General features: G+C 39.0%; 1 protein-coding gene across 1 annotated transcript in view; it reads right to left on the bottom strand.

The window, feature by feature from the left end:
* The window catches only part of LOC124774920 (UDP-glucose:glycoprotein glucosyltransferase), a 128283-nt gene extending 116493 nt beyond the window's left edge, over positions 1-11790 (bottom strand). The window contains exons 1-2 of the mRNA XM_047249596.1: positions 11632-11790; positions 11209-11457 (exon numbers count right to left, since the gene is read on the bottom strand). Of these exons, the coding sequence (XP_047105552.1) occupies positions 11209-11434 (226 nt within the window). The 5' untranslated portion in view covers positions 11435-11457; positions 11632-11790. The remainder of the gene's footprint in view (positions 1-11208; positions 11458-11631) is intronic.
* Between the last annotated feature and the right edge of the window lie 2542 nt (positions 11791-14332).

Here is a 14332-nt window from a genome sequence, read left to right as displayed (position 1 = left end):
AGAGATGGTGCAGCATCTCATTTTGAAAACTGCTTTCCGTTTTATGAGTTTGGAAAACAATGTACAGGAATTAAGACAAAAGAAATTGATATTTTCAGCAATAGGTCATGAAAAAAGTGCATGTGATGGGTAGGAGGTATTTGTAAACATCTTGTAACAAGATTTAATCTCCAGCATGAAACTATTGATGCTATCATCATCATCAGTTATCTGCTATATTAGCAGGTCCTTTGCCTCTCCATTTTCTGCGATCCATTGCTTCCTTCTTAAGGCTGCTGTATGTTGTACCGTCCATCATGTCATCCAGTATCTGGAATCTCTTCCTTCCTCGCTTCCTTTTCCCTTCTACATAACCTTCTAAAACTGTTTTTTATCAGTCCGTCATTCTTTCTTAATATATGCCCAATCCAATTTCTTTTTCTTCTCTTTATTACATCTAGTAACTGCCTTTTCTCTCCCACTCTTCTCAGTACCTCTTCATTTTTTACTCTGTCCATCCAACTTATTCCTTCCATCTTCCGCCATGTCCAGATCTCAAAAGCCTCCAGCCTTTCTCTGTCTTTTTTCCTCATAGTCCATGTTTCAGCGCCATATAGAAGAACACTCCATACAAGACATTTTATGAGTCTCTTTCTGAGTTCTCTGTCCATACCGCTGCAGAAGATTCTCCTTCTCTTATAAAACGCCTCTTTTTCCATTGCTATCCTTGTTTTAATTTCTGTGGTGCACTTCCAGTCGGTGTCTATCCTGCTTCCAAGATACTTAAAATTTTGCACCTGTTCTAGTGTTTCTCCATTCAGCACAATTTTTATTTCCTCATTTCCTCCTATTGCCAATACTTTTGTTTTATTTGTGTTAATTTTCATTCCATATTTTTTTCCGTTAGTTGCAATGGTGTCCACCAAATCCTGTAATTCTTTTTCCCCTGTGGCTAGAAGGACCATGTCATCAGCAAATCTCAAGCACCCTACTCTTCTTCCTCCAATTTCTACTCCTTTGTCATCTAATGAGCATTGATCAATCATATTTTCCAAGTACAGGTTGAAAAGAGTAGGTGATAAACAGCATCCTTGTCTTACTCCTTTCCCTAGTCTGATCCAGTTTGTACTTCCTCCTCTCACTTTAACTGAAACTTTTTGATTAAGGTACAATGAGTTTATAAGTCTTCTGCTTTTCCAGTCCACTCTCTTTTCCCTCATAATAGTCGCCAGCTTGTCCCAAACCACATTGTCAAATGCCTTTTCTAAATCGATGAAGCACATATATAGGTCTCTTCCTTTTTCAATAAACCTTTCTCCCAAGATTCGTAGGAGCCCTATTGCATCTCTGGTGCCCGTATTCCGTCTAAAGCCAAACTGCTCCTCGCCGAGATTCTCCTCTATTACTTTTTCAAGTCTTTTATTAATTATTCTTAACATCACTTTGGCTGCATGTGAAATGAGGCTGATTGTCCTGTGCTCGCTGCATTTCTTGGTTCCTTGTTTTTTCGGCAATGGAATCATTACTGTTGTCAAAAAGTCCTCAGGCCATTCACCACTGTCATATTTTATTACATAACCTCAATATTTCTCTTATTCCATTGTGGTTCAAGCATTTTAGTATTTCTCCCAGTATTGTATCTGTACCTACTGCTTTGCCATTTTTCATTGCATCAATGGCAGACTTTACTTCTTCCATTATGATGGTCGGTCCTTTCTCTTCATCACTTACACTGTTGTGTGGTTCAAGTTCTAGAGTTTCTGGTTTGCTATTTGTGTCATATAGCTCTTTTATATATTCTTCCCATCTCTGGAGGACATCGTCACGATCTTTATACACTACCTCTTCGTCTTTACTCAAAATTTCCATAGTAGCACTTCCTGCTCTGTTTTGTTCCCATGTCATAGTCTTTACTCTGTTGTATAGTAAGTCGTATCTTCCTTTCCTGTCCAGTTCTTCAATTTCATGACATTCCTCTTTTAGCCATTTTTTCCTAGCCTGCTCTGTTTCTCTTCGCAGTTCGTTATTTAACCTTCGGTATATCTTTCTTGCATCTTCAGTGTTCTTGTTTTTCAATTTTCTTCTCTCCTCCATCTTCAAAAAATGGCTTCCTCTCATGTTAAATCAGTGTCCGGAGGTAAAATAGTCCCCCATTCGGATCTCCGGGGGGGGGGGGGGGGGACAACTTGAAAGGAGGCAAAAAATCAAAACGAGAATTGGTACCTGGAATGTCAGAACTCTGCTACAAACAGGAAAACTTGAAAACCTTAAAAGAGAGATGGAAAAGAATCATATGGACCTCGTAGGAGTTGCTGAAGTAAGATGGAATGGACATGGAGAGTTGCAGTCAGATGAATATGTATTCTACTACTCAGGAGGAGAAGTAAAAGGAATTAATGGAGTAGGAATGATTATGACAAAGGAATTGGCTAAATGTGTGGAATATGTAGACTATGCAAATGACCGGGTTATTGGTGTAAGGCTGAAAGGAGCACAAAAAGATTTACTGATTGTCCAGGTGTATATGCCAACTTCAGAACATGATGACCAAATTGTAGAGGAAACATACACTGTAATAGAGAGAATAATGGACGAAAATAAAAAATGCTGCAAAATAGTAATGGGAGACTGGAACGCCATTGTGGGAGAAGGGAAAGAGGGAAACATAGTAGGCAGTCATGGTATTGGAAAGAGAAATGACAGAGGTGAATGGTTAATTGACTTCTGCAGGGAAAGGCAGCTGATAGTGGCAAACACATGGTTCAAGAACCATAAGAGGAGGCTCTACACTTGGAAATCACCAGGGGATAAATATAGAAACCAAATCGATTTTATACTGGTAGAAGAAAGATACAGGAATGGAATCAAGAAGGTGCACACATTACCAGGTGCAGATATTAATAGTGACCACAACTTACTTATGGCAGAAATAGAAATAAGAATGAAAAAACTGAAAAAGGCGACAATGGTGAAGAAATGGGATCTAGAGAAGATAAGATCCAACAAAGAACAAATTACAGAAATGCTGTCTCAGGACTTTCTAATCACATTACGAGACAAAGAAGCACCTGATAATGCCAATGAGTACTGGAATATGCTGAAAGAAGGAATCATTAAAGCAGGACAGCAAAATATAGGATATGTAAAAGGGAAAAGGTCAAAAAAACCATGGGTCACACAAGAATTGATGCTATACGAGATGCTATTGGATTTGTACCGCCCATATCAAAATTACTACAAAACACCAAAATCTCATTTCTAAATGAAAGTACATTATTGGAATTCTGTTTAAAAAATAATAAAATAAAAGAGAGAGAGAGAGACAAAAGTGGTCTGCTATGAAGCCAATGATAGGAATTCAGTCAAGTCGTCGCTGGGTTACATCCTGGAATGGCACATACATTGCAAAAACAGTTATCGGCAAAATGCGGCCTGTTACTGTGTGTGAAATGCAGAGATCACAGAGTACTTTAGAAGATTTTGTTGTGAGCAACTTAATTTCTTGTATGTATGACAATCAGTGGTGGTTGGGACAAATAAATATCATGAGCTGCAAGAGGTAACAATCTCCTTTATGACACAGGATGGTCCAGCAAATTCTTTCAAATGTGCAGTTCCCATTTCCCAGGTCCTGCTCTTGTTGGACCATTGTTGTCCATGTGAAAATTCAGGTCAGCTACACAAGTTCAATGAGGAGCAGATGAAAAAACAAATGAACCTTTCTCAACAGTGCAGTGTTACAGTGTAAGCAATTTTAGTTCCTGGAATGTTATAAAGAAGTCAAATCACAACAAAAGACAATAAAAATTCGTGAATAATATCAAAAACAGAAAAATGTATGTACAAAGCTAGTTTCTGTATCTAATTTTTAATTATAAGACTGTAAAATAATTATTTTCATTACGACATACAAGTTTTGCATTACATTTAATCAACATCAGCAGTGAATTTAAATTTTTAAGTGTCCTGGCTTTTTTGACCTTGAGTGTTAGTTCTAACACAATTTTTTTTTCAAATGCTGCACTGCAAAATATTGCCCACTCTCACTGTACCTTCCATTAGAACAATGACCACTCAACATACCACACAAGTTTTAGAATATTCAGGATGGGGGTTTTTAGAGAAGATAATTTATAAAGAATAATAAAAAAAAAAAAAAAAAAAAAAAAAAAAAAAAAAAAAAATCTGAATGTCCATCTTTATTTAGAAATATTTTGATAATTTAAGAAATGCAGGAATTACGGTCATAGGTGACAGAATTACCATTTCTCAAGACAGTTAACATCCTGTGACTGTCCATATTTTCAAAACATGATTTTGAAGTTTGCTAAAAGTTACAATTTTTTTAGTTTGTTTTCCAAATTAAAGATAAAAAACTCAGAAATATGTATGTATTAATCACGTCAGTACTGTGAACAAGGTTTTGTTTAAAAATAGATCAGATCTCTCCCGCTTCTAGTTTTTTATTACAGATTTTCTATTTTCCCTTTCATCTTGACATTTTTACATATACTCTCATTTAGAGAGGTCCAAAAAACATTAACAAAAAATCAGAAAATTTTAGTTTTTGAGAGGTGCCTTGTACGTCAACATATATTTTTACAGAAAACTTTGAAATAACTGTGTGACACATTCACTCTTGACCTGTATGATTTGAGATGAAATGGCCTACCCATTGCTAAACTAAGCTAAGAAAAAATACAGTGCACTGCACCAACGTATTATTGTGTAGTAGGCATTGTGAATGGAATACTAATTCCAATGTGCTGCTTGCGCTGTAAGGACGTGGTAGTACCTAAACTGGTGTTCATGTATCTATGAACATTTTCTTGTTCAAAGTTGTCTGACAAGCTGTTACTTACACAAAAAAGAAAGAATGCAATATATTTTTCATAAACTTGGCAGATTTTATGTTTTAGTGGAAAAAGATTCAGTCATTAGTTGCTGTTGCACTAACTGCAAACCACATTCTTGTTCTGATGTCACATAGGGAATCTTGAGGTAACTGATAAGGATGTCCATCTCTCTGGAGTCCACTGGCCTGAGAGTTAGAGTAGCCTGATAAATGCAACCATGTTCCATCAGATCAAATGAAAATTTAAGGGTCAGCCTCTCTGGCAGGCACAAACTACAACAACCAGTTGCAGTACTGAACTGATAAGCTGATGGACTGCCATTACTTTGTAAGGTTTCAGAGGGAATTTGTACACAGCTCTGACAGCAGAAGCTGCTCACACACTAGTCTGAACTGCTAAATGGCACACTGACATTCTCGAAATTGCTTCCAAAGGCTCTGCCAACTCCTTTAGTTTGGTCACACCACCTGCCAGAAGTCAAGTATCAGGCCACAGACTATGCAGTAACCAGAGGCAGCGTTTCCATTACTGGTTTCTATACTGTGCTTTCGTCACACAAGAACACCCCGTACTTTTGATCATGGAAAATAATATAAGTTCATAACAAAGCATTGTCTGTTAAGATAAAATATTGCATTTTGGGTAAAAACACACTTTTTTCTCATGGCAAATAAAATTACCATCTTTCTACAAAATGCACACCTCAACTACTTTGCAGATTTTGTACAAATGCATGGTTTCACAGTGTCACACACCTGTAAAATTTTTTCGAGCTTCCAGCCACATCGTGTAGTTAAACATCCATGAACTTTTGACCAAGAATTCCTTGGCCATTGTTAAGTGATTACTGTTGCGTAATTACTGCTGCCATCCTTAAAGAGCCATGCCATCCTTTGCAATATCATTGGTGCTCACTCCCACGCCATATATGGTAATGTTTTTGTCGCACACCCACGCCAGCTTCAACATTCTGATGGCTGCACGCCACTGATTTTATTAAGAATATTGTCAGAAAGCTTTATCTCTATTGTTTCTTTTATGATACTATCTCAGAAACCATCAGTCCATTTCATAACAGATGTCTCATTGAATGCACTTCGGTGTCAACTTGCCATGGTTTGTTCTGTCACCACTGATTTCGGAGGATACTGTAGGTGAGAACACCTCTTGCATTCTACACAGCTCTGTTAAATGGTACACATGGGCTGTCTGACGCAAGACTGTCCACACCCACAAGGTATGTTATACATCCCTAGTGTTCCGAGGCCAACATTCTCTTTCAAGAGCCCCATAAATTTTTGATGGAGTCCTGAAGATTGAATCAATTTTATTCCTCTTTAGGAACTGGCTAATCTCTCCTGTTACTAACAGATAGAACAGCAAAAATGCAAGCTTTTCCATATCACTGGCAGTTTCTTCTTACACGTTTTGTGAGGTGGCTTGAGAAATCTGTCAGAAAGTAGTCAGTTTCAGGAAATGCTTCAATTCTTTTGGCAGGTTTTTAGTGTCTGAAACAGCATCCACTCAATGTACCAAGGTCCTCAGAACAGAAACTTTTCTGCAATGGATGGCGATAGCTGGTAGCACGCTGATACCAGTCTGTGTAGGTGGGTTTCCAGTAAACACTGTGGCTGCAATATCCATTTGCCATTCAACACACAAGGACGTCAAAGAATGGCAAGGCACCATCCGTCTACCTCTACTGTGAACTTTGTGTTGTCATGGATGTTATGTGGTCAAGGAATTCTCCCAGCTTTTCACATCCATGAGGCCACATGACGAATGTGTCACTGATGGAACAATAAAAACAACTAGGTTTTGCTGCAGCTGTGTCCCAGGCAATGTCCTCCAAAGTACCCCATGAGTACATTGTCTATAACTGGAGCCAATGGGCTTCCCTTTGCAATGCTGCCAGCCTGGTTAAAATATTCTCCATTACACAAAAAAAGTATGCTTAAATAAATCCACACCAGTTTTGTCAAAGAAATGGGAGAGCAGATCTATGGAGCCTTTAATTGGAATGCGCGTGATGAACGAGTCCAAATCAAAGCTCACCATTATATACTCTTCTTCATGGCGTAGGTCATTAATTCGGTTGATGAAGTCCCATTATAGTTTTCTGTACATCTCCCCTGCAAGCATCAACAGTATCTTCATGTCATAGTTGGCACTGTTCCATTAAGGCAAAGGAGATTGTGTTCAATTCTTGTGATGTCTGGCGTTAGTAGCTTACACTGTGTAACAATGCAGCTTTCATCTCGCAAATTTGTTCTGCCGTTTCACAAAGAACTTGTGAACTTCTAGTTCAACACTATTGTGCAGCAAAACATATTACATGGCAAAGAAATAAAGTGCCGACATGGCATCTCTATCAATGTTTCTTGTTATCATGTTGAAAATAGTACCACCACTACCCATCACAGTAATTTTCTGTTCCAAGGAACTTGGTACATTGAGCAGAAGTCATTTCAGACACTGAAAGCCAAAGGAACAGAACTACTTACAGACAGTATTAAAGGAAAATAGCTACAGCAAATGAAAGATTTCACAACCCATCTCTACGAAGACAAATAAGCAGAAGACCCCAGAAGATAACACAAAAAAAGCTCACATTTTTGTCGTCTGTGACTCAGAAACAAGAAAGCTTAGCCAGTGCCTAAAGAGGCATAAAATCTCTTCAGTCCTTACAACTCAAGCACAAATCTGACAAATTATGGGCCTGTGAAAGATTATGTAGCCTCAGAATGTCAGGGGTGTATAAAATACTGTGTGGGTGTGGATAGTTTTAAATCAAGGAGACTGTGAGTAGCCTTGAAAGGAACCAAGTAGAACACAAGAGGTGTTTCTAGTATCTAAGAAATGAGTAGTGGCAGAACATGCCTTGGAAAGTGGCCACTGGATTGCATGCAATGAGACATCCGTTATTAAATGGACCAATGTTTTCTAGGATAGCACGTCACGAAAGAAGCAACCAGGATGAAATTATCTGATGATACCTTTAACATGAGATGCAGGCCTGCAGCTAAGCACAGCTTGGGACCCGGTCATCAGAATGACGAAGTGGGTATGGCGAATGCACAAACAGAAACAGTAACGTACCTTGCACTGATGTGATATCAGAGAAGGCAGCGTAGGTATACAGGGTGTTACAAAAAGGTATGGCCAAACTTTCAGGAAACATTCCTCACACACAAATAAAGAAAAGATGTTATGTGGACATGTGCCCGAAAACGCACATTTCCATGTTAGAGCTCATTTTAGTTTCGTCAGTATGTACTGTACTTCCTCGATTCACCGCCACAATTTCATACGGGATACTCTACCTGTGCTGCTAGAACATGTGCCTTTATAAGTACGACATGTGGTTCATGCACGATGGAGCTCCTGCACATTTCAGTCAAAGTGTTCGTACGCTTCTCAACAACAGATTCGGTGACCGATGGATTGGTAGAGGCGGACCAATTCCATGGCCTCCACGCAATCCTGACCTCAACCCTCTTGACTTTCATTTATGGGGGCATTTGAAAGCTCTTGTCTACGCAACCCCGGTACCAAATGTAGAGACTCTTCATGCTCGTATTGTGGATGGCTGTGATACAATACGCCATTCTCCAGGGCTGCATCAGGGATTCCATGCGATGGAGGGTGGATGCATGTATCCTCGCTAATGGAGGACATTTTGAACATTTCCTGTTACAAAGTGTTTGAAGTCACGCTGGAACGTCCTGTTGCTGTGTGTTTCCATTCCATGATTAATGTGACTTGAAGAGAAGTAATAAAATGAGCTCTAACATGGAAAGTAAGCGTTTCCGGACACATGTCCACATAACATATTTTCTTTCTTTGTGTGTGAGGAATGTTTCCTGAAAGTTTGGCCGTACCTTTTTGTAACACCCTGTATAAGGATGGCAGCAACAATCATGTGACAGTCACCAATCGACAAAGGCCGAGGGGTTCTTGGCCAAAAGCTTGTTTACATTTAACGACTTAACACAGCTGGAAGCTCGAGAAAATTTTACTAATTACAGATTCTGTCATAACACTAAGTTTCCTATACACATTCAGTGACTTCACCAACTCTCGACTAAACCATCATCTCTAAACCGACTCTAGACCTATGGCTACACTACAGACCAAGCTTTCACCAAAACCAGGATTTTCTATTTCATGCAAAATTTTTAACACTAGCTTCAACATCATAACCAAGTGCTAATGTGTGGCAGAAACACATAGGAAGAGTATCACACACAATGAGGGGTACATTTTATTTTTCTGCACACATACAGCATTTGATGAAGAGCTGTCACTGACTTCCCAATACCATCCTCCTATTAAAATGTGATACTGGACCACACAGTCTGAAATCTTGATTGTGATAACAGACTGATCCCTAGTGCAGCCCGAGGTCTAGGTTATGTTAAAAGGTGACAATGTGGTTGTGACTCGGCAAAGCCAACAAATGTGAAAGCCAACTAATGGTTGTGGTAACCTAATATAATGTGCCACATGGAAAAACGCATCACGTGGGGTGGGGGTGACCAAGGGAGCAGGGTGGAAGTCCTATTGGTTGTCTTTCACATGATACGGTGATTCATTACCACCATCCGCTAGTTAATGTGTGGAAGTGCAGTGTGTGAACAGCTATTCACTGCTGCTAGTACACACGGTGCAAAGCACCCTTCTCTAGTCATCTGGCTGCAATACAACCTGAATTAGAGCAGTTACTAGGCTTATTCCATTCGACTTTGAAATCCCAATGGTCTTCCAGCAACAACAGAGCTCTCAGCTTCAAGGTGCACAATTTTCATAATGTAATCCTGCTTGACACTGTCTCAGTATTCACACACAGCCAGCTGACCCCAAAAAGCAGGAGTTTGCATTCCTGGATACCAATTTCACTTGCTTCCTTGCATAACTGCACTGTGTGATAGGTGAGACCATATGAGGAGGCACTTACTGGATAGGAATTCACAAAGTTTTTATTGCTTGAGTACATTGGAAGAAAGAACAGTTTGTATCACTTACCACAAGTATAACTTATTTATTGACTAACGATTATTGGTGGGAGGGGGGGGGCTACAAATTACAAATAAATATGTTATTTTTGTTAATATCTACTGAATTATTTCACCATCATCTACCACAACTATGTGGCTGAAACTTTGGCATTAACAAAACCTTACTGCACCATAAGTACACAAGCATACATTAGACAATATAGTCAGCCTTACTTTGTGGTTTTCCACAGTTAACAATTGCTACTGTATATACCAAACTTAACAGCAGTTCCATCTAATACCATACAGATATAGACACTCATAATTTTTATTCTTCATCTATTCAGAATGAGGTTACTCTGACATTTGTTTGGTGGAGGTGGGAAGGGGGGGGGGGGATGAGCCAGGATACCCAATTTAAAGTTTATTACTATCCACAAATTTGTTCTCTGGAGTTAATTTACTATTTTTAAAAGCTTTTCAGAGTAAATTTACCAAGTTTATATCTAGCTGAATAGCCACTGGTTTATCTAACAATATGGCAGACCTAGTTTACAGCTTGAGGACTTAATGGAATGCCCATCCAAATCCATAGGAACCTACATCCAATAATTACTGTGGTTCCCCTGAGCCAGAAATGGCACACCAATGAATGATTCAGCAGCTTGCACACTTAAAGGTCGAAAGATATTTTTTCTTCTCCTTAGGGAGTACATTGCAAAATTCTTAAGATCCTGGAGAGGATACTAAAATTATAACTCACAATGTTTTATTTATTTCCATGTCTTATTCTAGTTCCTAGGACGTGTGCAAACCTCACAGTAAATGAGACTGGCAGCACTAGTTACTCTCAACCTGACATTGGTTTGCATAATCCATAATGGCCAAAGGTGTTTGCCATTAAACATCAACCAAAGAAATGAATGTAGTTTTCAGTAATGATACTTGTTGTTGCTATAATGAATCTCACTGCATTCTTCAATTTCTTCCTTTCACTTTAGTTTCTTCAGAGCATAACCACCAATAAGACACTGTTGCAAAATGAGACAGAATAATAATCATCTACAGTGGTTAAGGAAACGTTCCCTTTCAAATGTTATACTGACTTCAAAGCTTGTGCTGCACAATAGTTCATTCCTGTTATTTTCCTGCCTCTGTCCCATGCCTAAACATGAACTTTGACGGGGGGATTAAACTTTACTACAACTCTATAATAATAATATTGCAATGTTCATAAAGATATGATAATCAGTTTCAAATCATTTCAAGACGACGCAAGACATCACTGTTTACAAAAAAGCTTCATCAAAAATAATTTTAATACTGCTGTAGACGCTGTGACTACAATAAAAAAATAATGGAAAAGCTTAACTTACTGATATCTGAAAGAGGCAAATCCATTCCACAAATGGAATCGATAAATTCCCACATATATGCCACATTTTCGTCGGCCAAATATTCCGCGACTTCCAGGACAAGGGGAGTTATTTCCCATTTAGCATCTATTAATGTCGTTACCGACTTTGATTTCTTTTCCTTGGCAGTAGTTCCTGCTCCAAGAACAAGGCAGTAAACAAATGCGGTAAGCGCAACAAAATTCATCTTCCTCCGCCGATGTACTGAATCTGTGAAATAATTTAATTATTAGCACAGCACGTAAGCAGCGACACTTCTAAAACCGCAAGGTGATTTCCGTGTGGCACCACAAGCGTAACTTTTATGTTTATTTACGCATGATGACAGTAACCGGTGACACTACAACCTTAGAAATATAAACAAGTCCTTTAGTTGCAACTAACCTCATCAATACCAACTTAATCACGCAACGAATCCTGTTTCGAAACCAAGACAATACAGCCTTTTACTCCAATTCACATACTACACGTACATCTATACCCCCTTCTCAATGACTTCCCAACACACGCACACCGTACCATGCACTTCTGTCTGCTACAGCACTTGCGGCGTTACCAACTGAGAAAAGTCAGTGTTGTGATTTTCAGCCTCGAAATTAGAAGATGGCTAAAATAGCACATTATGACACAGCATTGTCACGTTGGTTAACCTGTTGTATGCATTATCCAATACTGGCTTGCCAAGTTGATATTGCCAACGTAAGCGTCCAGAAACCTAAATGTCTTGCGTTTGGATGAAAAATTCCCGGAATTTGATGATTTTTAAGAGAATTGCTTTGAATTACAGTTTTTACGCATTTTTACGTGCTATGTTTTATATGATTATTTGTATATTAAAAGAATACGATGTGCTTCCCGCGGATTACAGATAAGTCCAAATAAAACATAATGTTTTTAATCCAAATGACACACTGGATATACAGTCAACGGGCGACAATGGGAAAAACAGAGAAAATGGCGAAAACTCAAATAGTGAAGATTTCTATATGCTTCAGTGAACACAAATGGTATCATTACCAGTTTCGAATTAATCACCTGTAATTGTAATTTTTATTGATACCGTAAATCACCTTTTGTACAGAATACTTACAACACACAACACTTCATTGCACTAGACAGTATACACATACAATAGCTTACACAGAAAATATGTATCATAGCCTGCACAGTATATACATAATTACATAATGTACAACTGAAGAAAATGAAAGTAAGGAAGATTGGGTTTAACGTGCCATCGACAACGAGATGACAAGGTCGGATTGTGTCAATGATGGGGGAGGAAATCGGCCGTGCCCTTTCAAAGGAACCGTCCTAGTGGATCTGAACCGTCGTCCTCCTGCATGCGAGTCCAGTGAATGCACAATTATTTTCAATATGGTACATAATCTGTTGCAATATGTAAACTTACACAATACACAAACGGCATTTGATAATATCCAATAGTGGAGTAATTATCTCTGCTGCCACCTTCTTGATTAGATAGTTTGACGGTTCATTATGCCCAGCAGATTTCTTTCCCTTTAGATAGTTTATAACCTTTGTCACTTCCTCTTCAGTTTCTGGCATCAAAAATATGGAGTGGTTTGGGCTATCTGTACGTGTGGTCTGGTGACTTCCTTCGATATTACTACCATACTTTAACTTTTTACTGTAGCTAAGTAATTATTAATTAGGATGTTGGAAAGTTCTAAACTATTTTTGACGATTTTGTCAATCACTTTCATACTTTCTATCCTTGATCGAATGATAGTGAACATCACGTTAAAATTTTCCACAATGTTTTCAATATGGTGGCGTTCAAACAGGTGTCAACGGCACAAAATGAGAGGCAATGAAGCTCACCCATGTCATAATAGTGTATATCACACTTCTGCATTGATTTAGTTTTTGCTCTAGTATTTCGATTTTTTTTTCATGACAAATTGCAAAAACTCCATTAAACTTGGATAAATTTTTCCATTGAGCATTCTTCTGTAAGAGAAGTCTGTTATCTGTAAGCATAAGCTGATTTAGGTTTTACTCTAACTGAATAGAACTAGATTGGTATATACTGTATGTATAAATGTTAAGAAAAAAATTCGATACGTTGCGCAGTTTCCGAGTTACGTAGCTTAGAAGCTAGCCAATCAGGTCGTTCCGCGCTCAAATTCAAACAACCTGGAACGGGCGGTGTTGCCAAACGTATTCTCCATGTGGTTTGCTCAAACCAAACAAAAGAGAAATACAAATACGGGAAAATATTCACCTGTAGCAGGGATCGAACCCAGCACCAACAGGTCAGCAATTCCGTGCGGTACCATCTAGGCTATGACAACATCCAACTCCAATCGTCTCGGCCTGTGTAGTGAACCTTTATCTGCTTGTCATTCGATCACCGTCGGGAATCGTACATATGCAGTCAATCTTTGTCGGAAGACCTAGCTGCGAAGGTACACAGAAGCAGGTGTGACAGAACAACAACGGAGGTAGGCTTGACACACACGTAGTGGTAACTAGGCGCGACATCGGTACCCTTCGAGGAATACGCCGATATGCATTTAGCATACGCCGCTGCGGGTCAAAATGAACCGGAGGCCCACAACGTTTGCAACGCAAGATTTAACAACCGTGTTATTCCGTGTGCGAATACCTTCGTAGCGATTGATAGACGGTTAAGGGAGACCGGAAGTTTTGCTGTAACAAATGTTGACGCTGGACGAGAACGCTATGTGCGGAACGTTCAATTAGAAGAAAACGTTCTCGATACGTTTGCTGGAACACCTAGTGCCAGCTCGAGGGCTATTGGTAATGCTTTGGGGGTAAGTAAAGTTATTCCGATGTTTTTAATGTATGCTTGCAAACCAGACATGGTAAAATTTATCCGTTTGTTTGTCGCTACAGGTTTCGCACGCTGTAGTATTGGACATCCTACACGATGAAGACCTATTTCCGTACCACCTACAGAAGGTGCATGATGTGGTGGAAGGGGACTATCCCTCTCGTTACCAATATTCCGTGTGGTATTTAAATAAACGTAACGAATATCCGCATTTCGAAAAGATGGTGTTGTGGACTGACGAGGCATGTTTCACCAGAGAAGGAC

Source organism: Schistocerca piceifrons, chromosome 2, assembly GCF_021461385.2.
Source record: "Schistocerca piceifrons isolate TAMUIC-IGC-003096 chromosome 2, iqSchPice1.1, whole genome shotgun sequence".
NCBI lineage: Eukaryota > Metazoa > Arthropoda > Insecta > Orthoptera > Acrididae > Schistocerca > Schistocerca piceifrons.
The sequence above is the reverse complement of the archived record's forward strand: the minus strand, read 5'-3'. Positions and strand labels throughout refer to the sequence as shown.